This window comes from Myxocyprinus asiaticus, chromosome 45 (genome assembly GCF_019703515.2).
Source record: "Myxocyprinus asiaticus isolate MX2 ecotype Aquarium Trade chromosome 45, UBuf_Myxa_2, whole genome shotgun sequence".
NCBI lineage: Eukaryota > Metazoa > Chordata > Actinopteri > Cypriniformes > Catostomidae > Myxocyprinus > Myxocyprinus asiaticus.
In genome coordinates this window covers 26,960,173-26,984,170 of record NC_059388.1, presented here as the reverse complement: position 1 = coordinate 26,984,170, position 23,998 = coordinate 26,960,173, and the positions used below count along the sequence as shown (strand labels likewise).

At 38.7% G+C, this 23,998-nt stretch overlaps 1 protein-coding gene across 4 annotated transcripts in view; it reads right to left on the bottom strand.

Moving 5' to 3' along the window:
* Positions 1 to 23,998, bottom strand: part of cald1a (caldesmon 1a) — an 84,695-nt gene that overhangs the window by 16,527 nt on the left and 44,170 nt on the right. For 2 of the 4 annotated variants that reach the window (XR_007896125.1, XM_051688218.1), the window contains exons 3-8: positions 12,026 to 12,169; positions 5,626 to 6,001; positions 4,825 to 4,860; positions 4,523 to 4,735; positions 3,127 to 3,224; positions 1,635 to 1,896 (exon numbers count right to left, since the gene is read on the bottom strand). Coding sequence is in view for 3 of the 4 variants with exons in the window: in XM_051688218.1 (XP_051544178.1) it covers positions 1,635 to 1,896; positions 3,127 to 3,224; positions 4,523 to 4,735; positions 4,825 to 4,860; positions 5,626 to 6,001; positions 12,026 to 12,169 (1,129 nt within the window). In the remaining variant the exon portion in view is untranslated. The remainder of the gene's footprint in view (positions 1 to 1,634; positions 1,897 to 3,126; positions 3,225 to 4,522; positions 4,736 to 4,824; positions 4,861 to 5,625; positions 6,002 to 12,025; positions 12,170 to 23,998) is intronic. The other 2 variants (XM_051688219.1, XM_051688220.1) reach the window with 2 other exon arrangements.

Genomic DNA, 23,998 nt, shown 5'->3' with positions numbered 1-23,998 from the left:
TCCACGAGGACAGATGGCCGCTATAGAAAAAGGCAGGGTTTGAAACCCATGTGTGCGGTCATGTGGAACTTCCACCTTGTGCTGTCATAAAGTAAATGTAAATTATGTGAAAATCATTTTAATTATGACAGTGTCCAATACTGAAAATGACAAAGAATACGTAGCAGTTGTGTCACAGATAAATGACACCACAGCCACAGGTTTCCTGAGGGCAGTGACCAATATTGAATTACTGTTAAATGGACACCATTAGAAACCTGCAATTTTGAAAACATCACAAAAGAGCATTTAAAAACTATAACTGACAAAAACATTCCAAAACTTTTGTATTATGGTATTCTTTGAAGTACCTTGCCTTACAAAAAAATCTATTGTGGCAAACTAGCCACAAACTTGCCACAAATTTGCAGCAAATTTGCCACTCATTATGTTCACATGAAAATAAGCTTGTGATTCACTGCAAATGTTTGCCACAAGTATGCAGCTCTTCACCAGTAGTGGTGAACCTGCAGAAAACGTTTGGGAACAATGGACAATTTGTGGCAAGTTTGCTGCAAAAATCATTTGCATTTGCAATCAGTGGCGAATTTACAGCAAGGTTATGGCAAATTTGCCATGAACTACTAACATGCTAATTGAATATATATATTACCATGCAAATACAACTGAATATGCTAATATGCTAATTGTACATGCTAATATCTAATTCAGTACCATGATGATATATTACCATGGCATTATCACTGTACATTATAATATGTTAATTGTAAATGCTAATTCAGTACCTTGATGATATATTACCATGGTATTACCATTGTACATGATAATATGCTAACTGTACATGCTAATTCAGTACCATGATGATATATTTCCATGGTATTATCATTGTACATGATAATGTGCTAATTGTACATGCTAACATGCTAATTGGATATATACATTACCCTGCAAATACCACTGAATATGCTAATATGCTAATTGTGTACCATGATGATATATACCATGGTAATAACACTGTACATGATAATATGCAAATTGTTCATGCTAATATGCTAAATTAATAACATAATGATATATATTACCATGTAAATACCACTGTACATGCTAAAATGCTAACTGTATACGCTAATATGATAATTTGAAACCATGATGATACTACCATCTTCATACCACTGCACATGCTAAAATGCCAATTCAGTAACATGATGATATATATACTACCATGTACATACCATTGTACATACTAATATGCTAATTCAGTACCACAAGGATATATATTACCATTGTACTACCATCACTGTACCATGGTGCCACCACAGTAGCTACTTTTTTTTTTGTAATAAGTGATATATACTGCCTCTAATGTTTCATTGAGATTAAACTTCTTAAGCGCTAAGCACACATAAACAAAAAAAGGATCTAAACAACAAGGAACAAGGATCTAGAAGAGATGATAGGCAGAAAATTAGCCTCAGTCAGAATTCACTTTAATTGCATCAATGAAAGTGAATGATGACTGAGGCTAACATTCAACCTAACATCTCCATTGGTGTTCCATGGAAGAAACAATATGCATATGGGACAACATGAGGGTGAGTAAATGATGACCAAAGTTTCATTTTGGGTGAACACACCTCCTCTCTGGCTTTCCTCTCGGCCTCCTCCTGTTTCCTCAGTTGTTCCTCCTCTTCCAGCACCTTCCTCCTCTCCTCCCTCTTCTTCCTCAACTCCTCCAGCTCTGCCTCTGCCTCCTGTTGCTTCTGCCTCATCCTCTCAAACTCCTCACTCTCCATCTCATCCCTTCGTCTCTTCAGCTCTTCCAGCTTTCTCTCTGCCTCCAAGCGGGCATCTTCACCATCTGCCTCTGGTGCCTCAGGAGTACACAGGCTGCCTCGACTGTGACACACAAAGATACAAAGTTAAAAGGTGTGTCACACATCAACACCTTTACACGTCCATGTTCTTTACGTGTAAAGAAAGCCCAACCTATTCACACAGAAACGTGGTGAATCAGCACACACCTGTCTAAGGTAACAGAGTCTCCGGTTACAGCCGAGAACAGCCCTTAGGATACGGCGGATCAGGTGACTAGAGTCAAATACTTCCTCAGATAAAGCTCTGGGCTGTTCAGGATGTGAATATAAGTCACATGCACTCTCAGTCAAAATTTTGGACACACATACTCATTTCTTTAATATCCTTTTTCATTTACCATAATCCATTGGTAGGTCGATTTTCCCCAAAACGTGTAAACACTGTGACTCTGTTGGTCTTTAAAAACTGGGCCCCGTTTCTTTGAGTATTTTGACCAGCTGGACACAGCAATATTTAGTATATTTAGATGCACTTTAAAAGTCAGATTTCAGACTTAACCAATAATTTGTCTTTTTAAAATATAATTTAAATGCTTTAGTTCTACTGACATCGTATCAAATTGTCTTTTACTAAACCCAACAAACAGATAATGCAATAGCAGCTTGGCTTCCAGCAACTATACTTGTTAATGCGACCACAATTGTCCTTGGCCCGATACAACAAAGTTTGATTTCAGTCTGATTAAAACAATAACTTTTTAAAATATAATTTAAATGCTTTAGTCAGTGGTGTTTGGCGCAGGATTATCCATTTGTTCGACCAATGACAGAGGAGGGGAGTGTTCTGAAAACCCGTTTGAACACAATAATTATTTTTGCAATTTCGTTGCAGAAATCACACACTTCACTTTAGAAGTTTCAGTTTTGTAAAGAAATTCATAAGCATTAAGCATAAGCCTTCTGCCAAGGTTTCTGAGTTCATGAGAAACACAAATTCAGGCCAAAGTTTTGACTGGTAGAAGGCTATTTAAATTCACCCACATTTTCTCAAACATGCTCAAAGCAGACAAACACAGACATGTGGAATGTGATTGTGTCTCTTCATACATTCCAACGTGCTGTCTGTATATACACAGATGAAGGACAAGTCAATACCACTTGTATGTGCTTTTAACAATTCCCTGGACATTCATACCATGATTTTAATATCCACAGGCCCCCAGATTCGAAATTGTGGAAACTATTTATTTTTTTTAAAAGACAAACCTGGACCATCTTTACACAATTATTAGTTGTTTACATCAGCGCTAACCTGTAAGTCCTCTCGACTTTCTTGTGTTTGGTAGGGCTGTCATCACACACTCCTCCATTTGGCTGTTTATTCTTCCTCATCACATCTTCATCTTCAATCTGCACACACAACCAGATCAAAGTCATGTGTGCATGTGATATTTATGTGTGTGTGTGTGTGTGTGAGAGAGAGACTGTGTACGCTGGAAGGGTTTTAGAAGTACAGAATGCTCAATCGGGATAAATAATAAAAATAAAAGGTGTGAGGAGTATACATAAATACACACACACACATACACACACACATTCAGGCTTGTAAACTCCCCATAGTCATGCAGCAAGCAGAGAACACACCGTGTGTAACCACTGATCATTGAATAGATTGATCAGATTTTAAATAGCTGCATTTGTCTACTGTGAAACTTTCTGGGCCATTCTCAGGAATTTGTGCCTTATAGTAAATCACACATTATAATTAAAAGAACTAAATTATATTTATTATAATTAAAAATAAAATGACATTTCTCTTACAAAACATGTTCTGTGACAACCCTGTTACATTCCAAAATGTGTTTGGAGCTGAATTGTACAAAAATGTCTAATAAAGTTCATAGGCAGCAAATTTCATTATATCACACCACATTGTTTATAGTCAATATTCTTTATAGTCAATATTCTATTTTCTTTTCTGTAAAAAAATACCTTTCAAAAGTTATCGTCCAAAATCACTCATGGTTTTTGAACATGTAAGTGTGAACATGTTTGGACAATGTGGTAAAATATATTAATTATAAATATATATATATTATGACGTCAATCGCTTAAATATAATGTCTGAAAGAGCAAAACATTATTTTTAAATATAAATATTACAGCATAAATGGGCTGGACAAAACAGTAGAAGATACAGAAGTGTGATATTGTAATAGTAATAAAACCAAAATGTAGGTAGAATTTTTTTTTTTTACTTTATAACCCATTAAAATATAATGGTGAAGAAACAAACATTTAAAAATGAAATTGTTTAATTTAAAAATATCTATTTTAAATTACACACTACACAGAATCAAGTTCAGTATCCTGTTAATTATATCAGTGTAGTATTTCAAGGGGATACACATAACAGAATGGCACCATTCCCTGAGAATAGCCCTTTTGCACTCAAACTGATACTTGCAGATTGTGGACACTGTAAATGCTGGTGCAATCATGACAATCTGTGTTCAAACCAGTGCCGGGATTATTTAAGATTTTGGGGAGATTTTGTTTTCAATGTTGCAAGGAAAACAGCAGTACTTCATTCAAATGAACTCATGATTTCTTTTTTTGAACCTGATACCTTTAAAAATTATTATATTTCACCCAAAATCCAAACCATCCATCCTTACGCAGTCCTATATACAATTCCAGACTCTTACCAAAGCCTCATCAATTTCTGAAAACTTCATCAATGTCATCAATTTCTCTGCCTCCTTTTTCTCACAGTTTTCTGCCTCCCTCATTTCATCCAATCCACTCTCGGTCAATGCTTCCGCTTCCATCTCTGATACAACTGCAAAACCATCTACGTCTTCATTTAAAATCACCTCATTTACTTCAGGAGAAGGCACACAGTCCTGCTCACTATTGTCCTATGAATGGAACTGCAGTCATATGCTTTGTTGTGTCAAATAAGAAAAAAACAGATAGCTATTTTTTTTAAAAACACTCGATGCCATACCTCATCTTGTATTTTAGAAATGGCCTCGACGGACTCCTACAAGTGAACAAAGTTGAATGACATAAACGCAAACCTTCAACACTATATAGTCATAGTTTTAAAGGACTAATTTACTTAATAAAAAAATTCTGTCAACATTTACTCACACTCACGTTGTTCCAAACCCGTATTACTTTCTCGAAAAGGTACATTTTTGAAGAATATCCTGGCTGCTCATTTCTGTATAGTGAAAGTGAAAATAGCACCAAAAAAGTATGACAAAAGTAGTTTATATATTGTGCTATATTGTGATTGTGCACCATATACCTAGTCTTCTGAAGCCAGGCAATAGCCTTGTGCAAAAAAAAGACTGAAAATTAAGTTGTTGTTCACTGATAATCTTGCTCTCTGCCGAAGCTAAATCTCTCTAAAAATGGACTACAAAAGTCGTATGGACATCAAATATGTTGAGCTGATGCCATGTTTGATACCAAACGCCATTGGTTCTTGCTTTATTGACATCATTGCCACCATATTTGATTTGAGAGGTACAGCGAAGAAGATTTTCAGTGAACAACAACTTAAATTTCGTTCTGTTTGTAGCACAAAGCTATCATATGGCTTCAGAAGACTTGGAATAAAGTGTACAAGTCATATAAACCACCTTTATGATACATTTATGGTGATTTTTTTGTTATTTTGAACCTTGACAGACTCAATTTTCATTCATTGTAAGGAAAGACAGTCAAACAGGGACATAAGGGTGAGTAAATAATGCCAGATTTTTCACATTTGGCTGAACTATCCCTTTAGTAAACCCACCTGTTCTCCCCAGTAAGACCTCCGTGGCTTTTCCTCCACCACCTCCTCCTCTCTCTCTTCCCTCTGAAGGGCCTCCTCCTCCTCCTCCTCCTCAACCTGTTTCACCTCCTCTTTCTCCTCCTCCTTGCTGTTGTGCTCCTCCTCCGCCTCGTAGCTCCTACCGCGCAGCAGGCCGATGCTGGTGTCCTCCAGGCTGTGGTGGGAGGTGTGGCTGGTCTCCTCCTCTCTCTGTCGGTCCAGCGCCTCCTTCATCCTCCTCTGTCGGCGTTCCTCTCTCTTTGCCAGACGCTCCAAGAGGGCTTGTTCTTCATCATCTCCCTCGCCTGCTCTGCTGGAGCAAACCACTGAGGATGAGATGCTCTCTGTCACTGTCACGCTGAGAAAGAAGCAGCCAGAGGAATGAAAAAGATTAAACATATGATGTACTGTATAACACCAAAAATCCATGTTATAGTTCTGCATATATGACTAGTGATAGACCAATGTGGGTTCTTCAGTTGCTAATTCTGATACCGATATCCAGAGACCAGGGTGGCTGATGGCCGATATAATACCAACGGATCATGATCTTAAAGATCTAAATTTTGATCTAAAGGCTTATGCCTAAATGCTTGAAATTTAATGTAGACATGTAGAAGTTTTGTCTGTGTATGAATTTCTCTACAAAACAATTTTTTTTTTGGTAAAAATGTACTTCTAAAATGTGGAAAATCTTTATAATAAAGAACGTGTGTGTCAAAATCAATTTCAGTCTAGGCCATATCAGCCTTATGTGTGCCCACAAAGGGTTGGCTGAAAATGTTACTCATTTTATTATATTCATAAGTGCCTCTACTTCAGCTATTACTATTACTGATTTTATCAATAACTTTGGCTCTGAAAGCAGAATAACAAATATACACAATACATACATATATTCAATATACATTGCTCCAACCTAACATATATGAGCAGTGGCACCTGTGCCACCAAATAAGTTCTACACATGGTGGCACCAGTATCTGATCTGGTAGCACCCATGCAATTACCAATAATATTGAATATTTTGTGCATTGAAAAGCACATTTGACAGTAAAGCACTGATTTTGAGGATTTGATGCAGATGTAAATTATGATATATATTACATACAGTAACATGATACAACAGCAACATCTGGAAAAAAGTAACACCTAATTTACATGAATTGAAAGTTGGGTCTCTTGACCAGCCTAGTGACTAAACAACAATATTGTTAATTTAGCTATGTACTTTCTAGTACATCATGCTCAAGGGCACAATGTTGGTATCTTATGAATCACCCTATAGACCTTATGTACAGCAGTGCCATCTTTGACTTTTGACGGAAATGACAATGAGGCCGATAGGGATAGACTGCAGTCTCTTCAATGGGTTGTATGTCTTTGAATTTGTTCCACTGATGAAACATTGAAAATATACATTTTTCAAAAACTCCAGACAAACATGAGTTGTGGAAAATTAGATGTGATCTAGGAGATTTTTAATAGCTTTATACAGTGCATGTCTTTGAAGAGACGGTAAATCTATCCCTTACAGCCTTTTTCATGCAAGTCAAAAATACTATAGTTAAAAAAAAAAAAAAGTTTAAAAAAGCCCTTTTTTTTGTATTGAACAGGAAGTTCTTGCCCCATTTCGCCACTGTAAAGCCTTTCTATCAAACTAACTGGAGAAGTTAAGTTACACCCCGTTATATCGCAATTGCAATTGCTATGGAAAAAGTGTCCAGAGTGTTTAATTCGGACATTTATTTAAATGTAACATCGAGCATATGGCTGAACCCAAAATTATGTATTAATAAGTCCCCTTTCTGCTGGACAGGGTGGATTGAGAGGGAGGTTAATACACTCTGTGACCTATGTGAGAGTGGAGTGTTAAGATCCTTTGAAAATATGGTTCAACATTTTGGGATTCCCAGGTCTCAGTTCTATAGGTATTTACAGCTGCGCCACCTGCTCTAAACTAATTTTGGGAGTAGCATATGCCCCCCTAAAGCGGCAGATACTCTGGGAGTGGTGATTACTGCTTTTGGAAAAGGTCATGAGGCATCAGTGTATTACTCCCTGCTAATTCAGAGTCTGGGGGACGGAGCTTCGGCTTCTTTCAAGAGATTATGGGAGAAAGATCTAAACTTGGTATTGGAGGACGGAGTGTGGGCTAGGATTCTAAAAACGTCAAGTCTGCATCTAGAGATGCAAGGGTGCGTCTTATGCAATTTAAGATTTTACATCGATTCTATTGGACCCCCTCTAGATTGTATAGGCTTGGTCTTAAAGACACACCCACCTACTGGTGATGCCAATCAGAAGATGGAGACACAACCTCTGTTTTTTGGTGGTGTGTTAAGATCCAAGAATTTTGCTTGAGGGTTCAGAGTATTATGTGTGACGTATTGGGCACTCAAATTTCATTTTGCCCCAGACTCTGTATTTTAGGTGATGAGGTGGTCATAAATACACTATATTGCCAAAAGTATTCGCTCACCCATCCAAATAATTGAATTCAGGTGTTCCAATCACTTCCATGGCCACAGGTGTATAAAATGAAGCATCTAGGCATGCAGACTGCTTCTACAAACATTTGTGAAAGAATGGGCCGCTCTCAGGAGCTCAGTGAATTCCAGCGTGGTACTGTGATAGGATGCCACCTGTGCAACAAGTCCAGTCGTGAAATTTCCTCGCTACTAAATATTCCACAGTCAACTGTCAGTGGTATTATAACAAAGTGGAAGCGATTGGGAATGACAGCAACTCAGCCACGAAGTGGTAGGCCACGTAAAATGACAGAGCGGGGTCAGCGGGTGCTGAGGCGCATAGTGCGCAGAGGTCGCCAACTTTCTGTAGAGTCAATCGCTACAGACCTCCAAAGTTCATGTGGCCTTCAGATTAGCTCAAGAACAGTGCGTTGAGAGCTTCATGGAATGGGTTTCCATGGCCGAGCAGCTGCATCCAAGCCATACATCACCAAGTGCAATGCAAAGCATCGGATGCAGTGGTGTAAAGCACGCCGCCACTGGACTCTAGAGCAGTGGAGACGCGTTTTCTGGAGTGACGAATCACGCTTCCCCATCTGGCAATCTGATGGACGAGTGTGGGTTTGGCGGTTGCCAGGAGAACGGTACTTGTCTGACTGCATTGTGCCAACTGTGAAGTTTGGTGGAGGGGGGATTATGGTGTGGGGTTGTTTTTCAGGAGCTGGGCTTGGCCCCTTAGTTCCAGTGAAAAGAACTCTGAATGCTTCAGCATACCAAGAGATTTTGGACAATTCCATGCTCCCAACTTTGTGGGAACAGTTTGGGGATGGCCCCTTCCTGTTCCAACATGACTGCGCACCAGTGCACAAAGCAAGGTCCATAAAGACATGGATGAGCGAGTTTGGTGTGGAAGAACTTGACTGGCCTGCACAGAGTCCTGACCTCAACCCGATAGAGCACCTTTGGGATGAATTAGAGCGAAGACTGCGAGCCAGGCCTTCTCGTCCAACATCAGTGTCTGACCTCACAAATGCGCTTCTGGAAGAATGGTCAAAAATTCCCATAAACACACTCCTAAACCTTGTGGAAAGCCTTCCCAGAAGAGTTGAAGCTGTTATAGCTGCAAAGGGTGGGCCGATGTCATATTAAACCCTATGGATTAAGAGTGGGATGTCACTTAAGTTCATATGCGTCTAAAGGCAGATGAGCGAATACTTTTTGCAATATAGTGTATATAAAAAATTGGGTCCTGCCAAGTAATGACTGGCAGACAGATTGTTCATAGGGGATGGAAGTCGGCTGGAGCGCTCTCATTTCAAGACTGGTGCACAAAGATGGGGAGGGTGGCGGCATTCGAGGAAATGTCATGTAGAAAGCTTGGCAAGTTAGATTCATTTAATAAAAAATGGGGCAGCTACTTGGCCTTCTTGGAGGGCTCTCGGGGAGGGGCAGTGGAGAGAAAAGTGTAGTTTTAAATGTGTGTGATTATTTTTATTTATTTATTTATTTTAATATACTTTTCTTTTTTTTCTTTCTTTTTTTTGTGAATGTATATTCAAGTGTGACCACAGGGATATTTGTTGAGGGTCAGGGTGGGGTTGGGGGTTGGGAGGGGGAAAGGGAATAATGGGGGTTAAATGTTGATTCTGTGAATATATGTTTTGCTTTTCTTTGTTAATTGTGTGAATCAATAAAAATTGTTAATCAGAAAAAAAAGCCCTTTTTTATTTATAAATTCTTCTCCCTGCCCAGTAGGTGGTGATATGTGAAAGTGGAGATTTATAATAAAAAAGGACCTAAATATTGATCTGTTTCTCATCCTCACCTATCATATTGCTTCTGAAGACATGGATTTAACCACTGGAGTCTAATGGATTACTTTTATGCTGCCTTTATGTGCTTTTTGGACCTTTAAAGTTCTGGCCACCATTCACTTGCATTGTATGGACCTACAGAGCTGAGATATTCTTCTAAAAATCTTTTTTTGCTTTCAGCAAAATAAAGAAAGTCATACAAATCTGGGATGGCATTATGGTGAGTAAATGATGAGAGAACTTAAATTTTTTGGGCAAACTATTCCTTTAAAGCACTAAGCCTTTTCACCCCACTATTGTGAAAACCATCTTAAAATCACTTAATACCCACACTGAGGCAAAATCTTCCAGACAAATTATGGTGTGGTCCACATATACAAATTTGGCTGGTAACTGGAGGCGGTCAGTCATCTCCTTTTGTTTTCCACAAAAGTAAGAAAGGCATATGGGTTTGGAACAACATGACAGTGAGTAAATGATGATAGAATTTTATTTTTTGGTGAAATAACATTTTAAAATGCATGTTTTTCTCAATTAAGCACCTTATCCTCATTAGGAGTGCACCCCCATATGCCCTTTCCTTTTACCAATGTGATGTCGGGTTGCCCAGCCCTGCTGCCATGTGCTTGCCACTGTAGGTTAATATAGTCTGACTGCACCGCTTGGCAAACGTTTATTCTACATCAGCACTACTGACAATAGATGGAGCTATGTCTGGTCACACATCGGGAACAATTCTGGTCTTGTTTGACCGTCTTCTGTGTCCATTCAGAGCACAAAGCCTCAGTGTTTGGACATGTCAGCAGAGCACACCGCTTCCGCAATACTGACCTGCTACAGGAAGATATTGATTAGCGCCGCCCACCAGTGGTGTGCATTACAAACAGAGAGGAAGACGCAACAAGACTCCTACAGAGGTGTAGATACTGGTGTTGTGAGTGTATGTATCAGTATGTGTGTGTGAGAGAGATAAAGTACATAAGTTTGTGTATTATTAAGAGTTTAAGAGTGTTCTAAAAAATTCAGAGGCTCCAGATTACATCTGCATTTATTGAGTCTCATAAATACACACACGTTTGGTTTTCTATCATGGAGCAGACCTTCCGTTGACTTTTATTTTCATACTGAGCTAATGATATTTTCTATCCCCTACCCCTAAACATAAACCTCACATGAATCTTTCTGATTTTTTACATTTTCATTTAGACATACTGAAGGACTCGTCTCTTATTTTAAATAGCCATTAACCTTTCGCTTACATCAACAAGCCATAAACATGATTTACTACTTGCTTTTGCTAGTCAGTTGCAGGTGGTATTAGGGGGAGGGACATTCTAATTCTAGAGAGGATTTGATTGGACAAACATTTGTAGTGCAAGATGAGTCATCAATATTATAGGGCTATTTTCCCAAAAGAAAAAAACTTAATTTTGTCAACTTTTAGAAGCACACTAGCATAATGATGATGACCTCAAAGCTGAAATGCATAAAATAAAAGCCACAAAACTTTAATTTTGATTTCAGGGAGTCTTAAAATACCATGTATAAATACCATGGTACATAAATATGGCAATCATTTAATACCATGATGTACATCAAAATACCACATTATTACCTTCCATCTCATAACCATCTTATAAAATAGAAAGGTAAAGTTTGTCAAGACAAAATTTGATGTAATGTAGCGTTGTTTAAAATAGTTTTAAAAGTTTTAAGTTTAAAGGTTATACAGGCCTTACAGTCAGACAGACAAAGTCAGACAGATAGTGCATTACTAAGTGGTTGCTAGGGTGTTCTGACTGGTTGCTAGGTGTTGCCAGGCTATTCTGGCTGATTGCTAGGGTGTTTTGGTTGGTTTCTAGGCATTAATATGTTATTCTAGCTAGTTGTTAGCATGTTGCTAGCTAGCTAGCAGCATTCTCTCAATGTAAATCAATGGGATTTTGGCCACTTTATATGTCCCCTACAGAAAAACTTCAAAACAGTCTAGGTCTGTTTACAATTGATTATTTTGGTCTTGGTTTAGGGGTCTTGGAAAAGCCATATAGTATAACAGTATTAGTTGTGATGATAATTTCAAACATGTGTTTGTGTCACCTGTGGCTGTTGTTGAGCTCTGTGCTGTCAGGTTGGTAGGGCGGCTCCTCGCTCTCCTTACTGCGCATTGTTTCCTGTCGTGCTCTTCGCCGGCGCTCACGAGCCACCTCTTCTTCGTCCTCCTCGCTCCGACGATATGCCATCCTACACACGAAGAGACAGTGAGTAAGAATTAGGGTTCATGTCACATTGGCAGGCAGGGCAGTTTTTCATAGTCATGACTGCTACTGCTGTAGCTGGAGATGAACTTTCACTGGCTGTCAGCAGTGTGTTTGTGTATTAGGTTTGGCAGCTGATGAGAGGCTCCTGACAGCAGTGTGGCATTCAGCCCACATGACATCCAGGGCACTTTTGTGTAACCTAAACAAAAGTTTTCATATCTCTCTGACAGGCTTTCTGCATCTCTCTCTCGCATCTCCTGGTGAAGGGCTTCCTGTATTCATAACGCATTCACGCTTTTTGTATTTCTCCCAGTTTTTTTTTTTTTTTTTGTGCAATATAACTAAAATACAACTTCTTACATTACTACAGTAGGATTTATTTGAAACTATTAGCTACCCCCTTAATTTCTCTTTATATATATATATATATATATATATATATACAGGTGCATCTCAATAAATTAGAATGTCGTGGAAAAGTTCATTTATTTCAGTAATTCAACTCAAATTGTGAAACTCGTGTATTAAATTAATTCAATGCACACAGACTGAAGTAGCTTAAGTCTTTGGTTCTTTTAATTGTGATGATTTTGGCTCACAATTAACAAAAACCCACCAATTCACTATCTCAAAAAATTAGAATACATCATAAGACCAATAAAAAAAACATTTTTAGTGAATTGTTGGCCTTCTGGAAAGTATGTTCATTTACTGTATATGTACTCAATACTTGGTAGGGGCTCCTTTTGCTTTAATTACTGCCTCAATTCGGCGTGGCATGGAGGTGATCAGTTTGTGGCACTGCTGAGGTGGTATGGAAGCCCAGGTTTCTTTGACAGTGGCCTTCAGCTCATCTGCATTTTTTGGTCTCTTGTTTCTCATTTTCCTCTTGACAATACCCCATAGATTCTCTATGGGGTTCAGGTCTGGTGAGTTTGCTGGCCAGTCAAGCACACCAACACCATGGTCATTTAACCAACTTTTGGTGCTTTTGGCAGTGTGGGCAGGTGCCAAATCCTGCTGGAAAATGAAATCAGCATCTTTAAAAAGCTGGTCAGCAGAAGGAAGCATGAAGTGCTCCAAAATTTCTTGGTAAACGGGTGCAGTGACTTTGGTTTTCAAAAAACACAATGGACCAACACCAGCAGATGACATTGCACCTCAAATCATCACAGACTGTGGAAACTTAACACTGGACTTCAAGCAACTTGGGCTATGAGCTTCTCCACCCTTCCTCCAGACTCTAGGACCTTGGTTTCCAAATGAAATACAAAACTTGCTCTCATCTGAAAAGAGGACTTTGGACCACTGGGCAACAGTTCAGTTCTTCTTCTCCTTAGCCCAGGTAAGACGCCTCTGACGTTGTCTGTGGTTCAGGAGTGGTTTAACAAGAGGAATACGACAACTGTAGTGTCTGTGTGTGGTGGCTCTTGATGCCTTGACCCCAGCCTCAGTCCATTCCTTGTGAAGTTCACCCAAATTCTTGAATCGATTTTGCTTGACAATCATAAGGCTGCGGTTCTCTTGGTTGGTTGTGCATCTTTTTCTTCCACACTTTTTCCTTCCACTCAACTTTCTGTTAACATGCTTGGATACAGCACTCTGTGAACAGCCAGCTTCTTTGGCAATGAATGTTTGTGGCTTACCCTCCTTGTGAAGGGTGTCAATGATTGTCTTCTGGACAACTGTCAGATCAGCAGTCTTCCCCATGATTGTGTAGCCTAGTGAACCAAACTGAGAGACCATTTTGAAGGCTCAGGAAACCTTTGCAGGTGTTTTGAGTTGATTAGCTGATTGGCATATCACCATATTCTAATTTTTTGAGATAGTGAATTGGTGGGTTTTTGTTAAATGTGAGCCAAAATCATCACAATTAAAAGAACCAAAGACTTAAACTACTTCAGTCTGTGTGCATTGAATTTATTTAATACACAAGTTTCACAATTTGAGTTGAATTACTGAAATAAATGAACTTTTCCATGACATTCTAATTTATTGAGATGCACCTGTATATATATACATACACATACACACACTGGTGGCCAAAAGTTTGGAATAATGTACAGATTTTGCTCTTATGGAAAGAAATTGGTACTTTTATTCACCAAAGTGGCATTCAACTGATCACAATGTATAGTTAGGACATTAATAACTATATATATATATAAATATATATATATATATATATATATATACTGACAACATTAAAACCACCAGCCTGATATATTGTAGATACCCCTCGTGCCGCCAAAACAGCACCAACCCGCATCTCTGAATAGCATTCTGAGATTATATTCTTCTCACCACCATTGTACAGAGTGGTTATCTGAGTTACTGTAGACTTTGTCCATTCAAACCAGTCTGGCCATTCTCTGTTGACCTCTCTCATCAACAAGGCATTTCCGTCCACAGAACTGCCGCTCACTGGATGTTTTTTGTTTAATGAGAAATTAATGAGAATCATAGAGTATAATAAGAATTACAAACAATAGTAAAAGTCATTGAGAGAAACAAAACAATAGACATTCCTCAGTATGTGCTGGGAACAGGAATGTGTTAAGAACTGAATGCTGTGCTCTGCCAACGCCCATAGAAAACCTTGGGGAGAGTGATATCATATGGAGAGTTGGATTAATGCTGATTCTGTGTCTTTCTCTCCCTCTGTCTTTACGTTAACAGCCCAATCATACCAGCTAATTCAAGTCTGTTTTTTTTTTTAAATGCAAGTGCAAATATTCGGAGATATCATTAAAGGAAAAGTTAAACCGAAAATGAAATTCAAGGTTGACATCAATGACGCCAAATACCATTAGTTCTCGCATGTTCAATCGCATGACCAATTGCAACATGTAATGTTTAAATGTGCATAAGTGCAACTGACTTTTAAAGCTTTGACCGAGGGGAAGATAATTCGTGAATAACGACTTAAATTTCGGTCTGTTCCTAACACATAACTATGTTATGGACTCAGAAGACTTGGAATACAGCACAGGACTAATATGGACCAATTTTCTGGTAATTTATTGTGCTTTTTTGTTCTTTTTGCAACTTGACAGCTGCCAGTCACTATATGATTTTCATGTTTGAGTGAACTATTCCTTTAAATGAAATCCCCAAAGATTTAAAAAATCCCGAGGGTGTATTTGAAATGCATCAGTGGTTCTCTTAGAAAAAGTGTGAATTAGCTAAAATCTGCCTTATTCCAGACCATCGATATCCTTCATGTTGCATTGACTGAATGAAGCTCCCTTACTCACAAAAACACAAAATAAACACAAAATAAATCTCCAACAGAAAAAAAAATACACTGACCGGCTACTGCAATAACATTCAGATGGGTCTCTTTTTTTTTTTTTATCAGGAACTCTTGGTTTAAGCCTGTTTTGAGGGCATTACTGGGAATGTTTTTGATACCTGTAGTGATTCAGGACTCAAACAAACACATAAGCCAAACATGTTTTCCATATGGACCACATCTTTCGGCCGAGTGTAGCATTAATTGCTTTATAGCATGTGCGGTGAAAGCTATGCAGTGAGCAACATGTTTTATTGGATTCATAAACTCTATAGAGGAAGCCACAGTTACAGTGTGGGAAATTACTTTAATATGCAGTTAATGTTGCAGCTAATTTTTTCTTGCAAATGACAACATACACTAGCAGTGAAAAGTTTGGACACACCTACTTGTTCTTTATTACATAGATTTAAAAGTTCATACAAATTCAGTCAAACTTTTTATTGACGACTGAATACATGGCAGATTTGGACATATTCAGGCAGTGGCCATATCCGGATAGGAACGACTAACATATCCAGGCGTTCACAAGTATTTTCTTTTGGTCCAAACATCTCAGAAATGTCTATGAAAACATTGTGCATAGGGGCAAAGGCTCTAGAGAGCAGTCTTAAACACCACACAAGGGTTGGGAGAGAGAATGAGAACAGATGGAGAGAGAGAGAGAGATTGTGCCAAATAACTGTTCTATTCCCACGCTCTGCCCTCGCTCTTCCTTCTTCTCAAAGCACTACTGACCACACACTCATCTCCAGCTCCATTGATCTGTCCATTCCTTATTTGACCACAGTAGTGGCTCACCTGGTCTCATTTCCGCCCCATAACCTTGCAGCTTTGAGTTACAACATCCCTGTAACAACCCTCAAGCGGGCCTTTCTTTAACCAGGCAGGCAGGCAGAGAGAGAGAGAGAGAGAGAGAGAGAGCGAGAGAGAGAGAGAGTGTTTGGAATGGGCCATTCGCTGAGGATGGGTGTTATTTCCTGTGCTCTTCCTGGCCTCTCATGGGAACAGCACAGATGTGTGGTACCAAGATGGCCGCAACTCCACAGAGAAAAGTAAACTAGCAACTACAACAGCTTGTGACTTTCTTCTGCACTTCTGCACTAATTGTAAGCATTAAGGACGTTAAAGGATTAGTTCACTGAAAAGTGAAAATTCTGTCATTATTTATTCATCCTCATGTCATTCCAAACCTGCATGACTTTCTTTATTCCACAGCACACAAAAGGAAATTTTGCCCAATTGTACTAGTCACTCTTTTTCATGCATAACAAGGGCTGGGTTTTGCCAGCCATCTCATATGATCCATATTGCGATACACGTTACGATTCGATATATCACGATACATCACAATTCAATATATAATGATACATCACAATATCATGATTCGATTCTATTCCGATTCACAACCTATTACATTAAAATTAATTTGGGTATATTTCAGTTATAATGTCCATTTTGCTTACTTACAGTATGAAATAAATTCCCTTTCAGCTAATGCTGTTATTAATTATAGAGGGGACCTTCTCACTTGGTAAATTATGAAATATTAATTTTACAAGTTTTATTTTATCATTAGTTTTTAATTTTATTATATTGCATATACTGTATATACAGTACTGTGCAAAGTTTTAGGCACTTGTGAAAAATGTTTTTATTGGGACCACCTTTGCCTTCAAAACAGCACCAATTCTCCTAGGTACACCTGGACACAGTTTTTCTAGGTTGCTGTCAGACAGAATGATAATATCCATCCACAAAATAAGCATTGAAGTAAGGATAAAAATATGGATCAATATTATCAATGATGATTAATTTATATATAACAATCCCCCCCTAGGTGTCAGTCATTTTTTTTATTTCACTTCTAGAGGCTGCTGTTATACTGTAGGAATAAAAATAAAAAAATATATCGGCAACTATCGGCACAGATTTTTGCAGATAACCGATAGTTTCAAAAAGAAACTATCAGCACAGATTAATCGGTAAAACCGATATATCAGTCTACCTCTATCTGGAACATTCTATCTGACAACAACCTAGAAAAACTGTGTCCAGGTGCACCTAGGAGAATTGGTGCTGTTTTGAAGGCAAAGGTGGTCCCGCCAAATACATTTTTTGTCTGCTTTGAGTATTTTTTAAAAATTTCTTTATAAATAAATACATTTTTAAAGTAAATAAAAGGGTGCTTATGTTCTTCAAATACAGTGATATATATATATATATATATATACACACTGGCGGCCAAAAGTTTGGAATAATGTACAGATTTTGCTGTTTCGGAAGGAAATTGGTACTTTAATTTACCAAAATGACATTCAACTGATCACAAAGTACAGTCAGGACATTACTGATGTAAAAAACAGCACCATCACTATTTGGAAAAAGTAATTTTTGATCAAATCTAAACAGGCCCCATTTCCAGCTGCCATCACTCCAACACCTTATCCTTGAGTAATCATGCTAAATTGCTAATTTGGTACAAGAAAATCACTTGCCATTATATTAAACACAGTTGAAAGCTATTTGGTTCATTAAATGAAGCTTAACATTGTCTTTGTTTCGAGTTACCACAGTATGCAATAGAATGGCATGTCTTAAGGTCAATATTAGGTCAAAAATGGCAAAAAAGAAACAGCTTTCTCTAAAAATCATTGTTTTGAGGAATGAAGGCTATACAATGTTTGAAACTGCCAAAAAACTGAAGATTTCATACAAGTGTACACTACAGTCTTCAAAGACAAAGGACATCTGGCTCTAACAAGGACAGAAAATGATGTGGAAGGTCAGATGTACAACTAAACAAGAGGATAAGTACATCAGAGTCTCTAGTTTGAGAAATAGACGCCTCATATGTCCTCAGCTGACAGCTTCTTTGAATTCTACCTGCTCAACACCAATTTCATGTACAACAATAAAGAGAAGACTCAGGGGTGCAGGCCTTATGGGAAGAATTGCAAAGAAAAAGCCACTTTTGAAACAGAAAAACAAAAAGAAAATGTTAGAGTGGGCAAAGAAACACAGACATTGGACAACAGATAATTGGAAAAGAGTATTATGGATCTTAACCCCATTGAGTTTTGTGGGATCAGCTAGACTGTAAGGTGTGTGAGAAGTGCCCGACAAGACAGCCGCATCTATGGCAAGTGCTACAGGAAGGACAAACTGACAGCTAGAATGCCAAAGATCTGCAAAGCTGTCATTGCTACATGTGGAGGACTTTTTGATGAGAACCCTCTGAAGTAGTTTAAAAAGTTTTTTTCAAGTTGTAATAGTAAATGTTCACATTATTAATGTTGTGACTATACATTGTGATCAGTCAAAAGTACCAATTTCTTTCCATAAGAGCAAAATCTGTACATTATTCCAAACTTTTGGCTGCCAGTGTATATACAGTTGAAGTCAGAAGTTTAAATACACCTTAGCCAAATACATTTAAACTCAGTTTTTCACAATTTCTGACATTTAATCATTGAAAACATTCCCTGTCTTAGGTCAGTTAGGATCACTACTTTATTTTAAGAATGTGAAATGTCAGAATAATAGTAGAGAGAATTATTTATTTCTGTTTGTATTTCTTTCATCATATTCCCAGTGGGTCAGAAGTTTACATACACTTTGTTAGAATTTGGTAGCATTGCCTTTAAATTGTTTAACTTTAAACATTTTGGGTAGCCTTCCACAAGCTTCTCACAATAAGTTGCTGGAATTTTGGCCCATTCCTCCAGACAGAACTGGTGTAACTGAGTCAGGTTTGTAGGCCTCCTTGCTCGCACATGCCTTTTCGGTTCTGCCCAAAAATTTTCAATCGGATTGAGGTCAGGGCTTTGTGATGGCCACTCCAATACCTTGACTTTGTTGTCCTTAAGCCATTTTGCCACAACTTTGGAGATATGCTTGGGGTCATTGTCCATTTCAAAGACCCATTTGCGACCGAGCTTTAACTTCCTGGCTGATGTCTTGAGATGTTGCTTCAATATATCCACATCATTTTCCTTCCTCATGATGCCATCTATTTTGTAAAGTGCACCAGTCCCTCCTGCAGTAAAGCACCCCCACAACATGATGCTGCCACCCCCTTGCTTCATGGTTGGGATGGTGCTCTTCGGCTTGCAAGCCTCACCCTTTTTCCTCCAAACATAACGATGGTCATTATGGCCAAACAGTTCAATTTTTGTTTCATCAGACCAGATGACATTTCTCCAAAAAGTAAGATCTGTGTCCGCATGTGCACTTTCAAACTGTAGTCTGGCTCTTTTATGGTGGTTTTGGAGCAGTGGCTTCTTCCTTGCTGAGCAGCTTTTCAGGTTATGTCGATATAGGACTCATTTTACTGTGGATATAGATACTTGTCTACCTATTTCCTCCAACATCTTCAAAAGGTCCTTTGCTGTTGTTCTGGGATTGATCTGCATTTTTTGTACCAAACTACGTTCATCTCTAGGAGACAGAATGCGTCTCCTTCCTGAGCGGTATGATGGCTGTGTGGTTCCATGGTGTATATACTTGCATACTATTGTTTGTACAGATGAACGTGGTACCTTCAGGCATTTGGAAATTGCTCCCAAGGATGAACCAGACTTGTGGAGGTCCACAGTTTTTTTTCTGAGGTCTTGGCTGATTTCTTTTGATTTTCCCATGATGTCAAGCAAAGAGGCACTGCGTTTGAAGGTAGGCCTTAAAATACATCCACAGGTACACCTCCAATTGACTTCAATTAGCCAATTAGCCTATCAGAAGCTAACTGGCTAATTGCCTAAAGGCTTGACATAATTTTTCTCATTTTAAGCTGCTTAAAATCACAGTTAACAGTGTATGTAAACTTCTGACCCACTGGAATTGTGATATAGTCAATTAAAAGTGAAACAATCTGTCTGTAAACAATTGTTGGAAAAATTACTTGTGTCGTGCACAAAGTAGATGTCCTAAACGACTTGCCAAAACTATAGTTTGCTAATATGAAATCTGTGGAGTGGTTAAAAAATGAGTTTTATGGGGCCTGGGTAGCTCAGCGAGTACAGACGCTGACAACCACCCTTGGAGTCGTGAGTTTGAATCCAGAGTGTGTTGAGAGACTCCAGCCAGGTTTCCGAAGCAACCAAATTGGCCCGGTTGCTAGGGAGGGTAGAGTCACATGGAGTAACCTCCTCATGGTCACTATAATGTAGTTCTTGCTCTCAGTGGGGCATGTGATGAGTTGTGCATGGATGTCGCGGAGAATAGCATGAAGCCTCCACACGCGCTATGTCTCAGCAGTAATGCGCTCAACATTGATAAGCCACGTGATAAGATGCGCGTATTGGCCGTCTCGGAAGCGGAGACAACTGAGATTTGTCCTCTGCCACCCGGATTGAGGCGAGTCACTATGCCACCACGAGGACTTAGAATGTATTGGGAATTGGGCATTCCAAATTGGGGAGAAAAGGGGAGAAAAAAAAAAGAGTTTTAATGACTTCAACCTAAGTGTATGTAAACTTCTGATTTCTACTGTATATATATACACTATATATATATATATATATATATATATATATATATATATATATATATATACACACTGTTACAAGTTTGTTGTTTACATGCCTAATTTGTACATTTACAAGTATTTACATTGATATGTATAATATGTGCTAAAACATTACTGTCTCTTTAAGACCAGCGGCAAGGACTTTGACAGAAGTTTTTTGGTCACATGGCTTCGTTACAGTATCCATGCCATGTGTGATTAGAATTAAAAGTTTCTTTAGTTGTTTTTGATGAACAACTGACTGTAGAGAACAGAAAGGGTATTAAAAGAGACATTATTCAATGACAAATGGATCACATGGATTGCATACAGGTGCATCTCAATAAATTAGAATGTCATGGAAAAGTTAATTTATTTCAGTAATTCAACTCAAATTGTGAAACTCGTGTATTAAATAAATTCAATGCACACAGACTGAACTAGTTTAAGTCTTTGGTTCTTTTAACTGTGATGATTTTGGCTCACATTTAACAAAAACCCACCAATTCACTATCTCAAAAAATTAGAATATGGTGACATGCCAATCAGCTAATCAACTCAAAACACCTGCAAAGGTTTCCTGAGCCTTCAAAATGGTCTCTCAGTTTGGTTCACTAGGCTACACAATCATGGGGAAGACTGCTGATCTGACATTTGTCCAGAAGACAATCATTGACACCCTTCACAAGGAGGGTAAGCCACAAACATTCATTGCCAAAGAAGCTGGCTGTTCACAGAGTGCTGTATCCAAGCATGTTAACAGAAAGTTGAATGGAAGGAAAAAGTGTGGAAGAAAAAGATGCACAACCAACCGAGAGAACTGCAACCTTATGATTGTCAAGCAAAATCGATTCAAGAATTTGGGTGAACTTCACAAGGAATGGGCTGAGGCTGGGGTCAAGGCATCAAGAGCCACCACACACAGACATGTCAAGGAATTTGGCTACAGTTGTCGTATTCCTCTTGTTAAGCCACTCCTGAACCACAGACAACGTCAGAGGCATCTTACCTGGGCTAAGGAGAAGAAGAACTGGACTGTTGCCCAGTGGTCCAAAGTCCTCTTTTCAGATGAGAGTAAGTTTTGTATTTCATTTGGAAACCAAGGTCCTAGAGTCTGGAGGAAGGGTGGAGAAGCTCATAGCCCAAGTTACTTGAAGTCCAGTGTTAAGTTTCCACAGTCTGTGATGATTTGGGGTGCAATGTCATCTGCTGGTGTTGGACCATTGTGTTTTTTGAAAACCAAAGTCACTGCACCCGTTTACCAAGACATTTTGGAGCACTTCATGCTTCCTTCTGCTGACCAGCTTTTTAAAGATGCTGATTTCATTTTCCAGCAGGATTTGGCACCTGCCCACACTGCCAAAAGCACCAAAAGTTGGTTAAATGACCATGGTGTTGGTGTGCTTGACTGGCCAGCAAACTCGCCAGACCTGAACCCCATAGAGAATCTATGGGGTATTGTCAAGAGGAAAATGAGAAACAAGAGACCAAAAAATGCAGATGAGCTGAAGGCCACTGTCAAAGAAACCTGGGCTTCCATACCACCTCCGCAGTGCCACAAACTGATCACCTCCATGCCACGCCGAATTGAGGCAGTAATTAAAGCAAAAGGAGCCCCTACCAAGTATTGAGTACATATACAGTAAATGAACATACTTTCCAGAAGGCCAACAATTCACTAAAAATATTTTTTTTATTGGTCTTATGATGTATTCTAATTTTTTGAGATAGTGAATTGGTGGGTTTTTGTTCAATGTGAGCCAAAATCATCACAATTAAAAGAACCAAAGACTTAAACTACTTCAGTCTGTGTGCATTGAATTTATTTAATACACGAGTTTCACAATTTGAGTTGAATTACTGAAATAAATGAACTTTTCCACGACATTCTAATTTATTGAGATGCACCTGTATGTAAGCGACCTATCAGTGACCCATCTCTGTGCTGGCACATATTGGCTCTGGAAAGGCCACTGCGGTCACACAGGAGTGTATGAACATGGTACTTTTAAACAGCATGAGCTCTGGCAGTCATCTTAGAGGCGGCTCAGAACAAATATTTTACTGGATGCAAAGCAGATCTGATCTGAGTGTTTAGCCTAGTTTTTCACATGATCTTTTCTAAACTATTTGCATGTTAGTGTTGGTATAATCTCACATAGTCAGACTTTAGTGAAATTTATTCTGGATATGAACCGCCCACTGACCAACAATCACAGTTCAGGGTTGTAACTCATTAAAATAGTGCTGTAGTAGTCTCCGCAAATGGTTTTACAGACAACAGCAAGGAACTTAGCAGAAATTGAGTGTAAACTTTGTGGTCACAATTGGGACAGTCATGGGACAGAACATAAAAAAGCATTCACAACCAATTTTAGTTCTGTAATATGACATACTGTATTTTTGAGTAAAAGGAGTCGTGATAGAGGTGGAGCAAGTTGTTAGATCTTGATAAAAGATTACAAAAGGTAAAAAAAAAATTTCCTTGGAATAACGTGCACTGATGAATTGTGCATAATAAGACCAGGAAGATATATAAAGGAATGTTCTGGGTTCAATACAAGTTAAGCTCAATTAACAGCATTTGTGGCATAATGTTGATTACCACTAAAAATATTTTTGACTTGTCAGACGAACAAAAGACAGAACACATGGTCTCTCTCTCCTTCTGCCATTTTCACCAGTTGAAATGTTGGCAGGTATTTCAGAGGAAAGGACTGGTGCACGTCAAGCCATCATCGCCTGGTGTAAATGCAGCTGTGCTTGAATGCCAAGCTGCTCCTGCGTGTATGCACGTTATCAGACTTTCACTGTTTTTCCACGGCAGCACCGAGCCAACATCTGCCCACCCACTGTCGTCCTGCTCTCGTTCAGAAGTGGAGCTCCTCAAATCCCTGCCAGTAAACACTTCTAATGTACAGCTATTTGGCAGGGCAACAGCGCTTATCATATGTACGTAAAAAGGGTCTGACTTTCGTGTCCGCTGTGTACTGTGATGATGGCCGAATGGA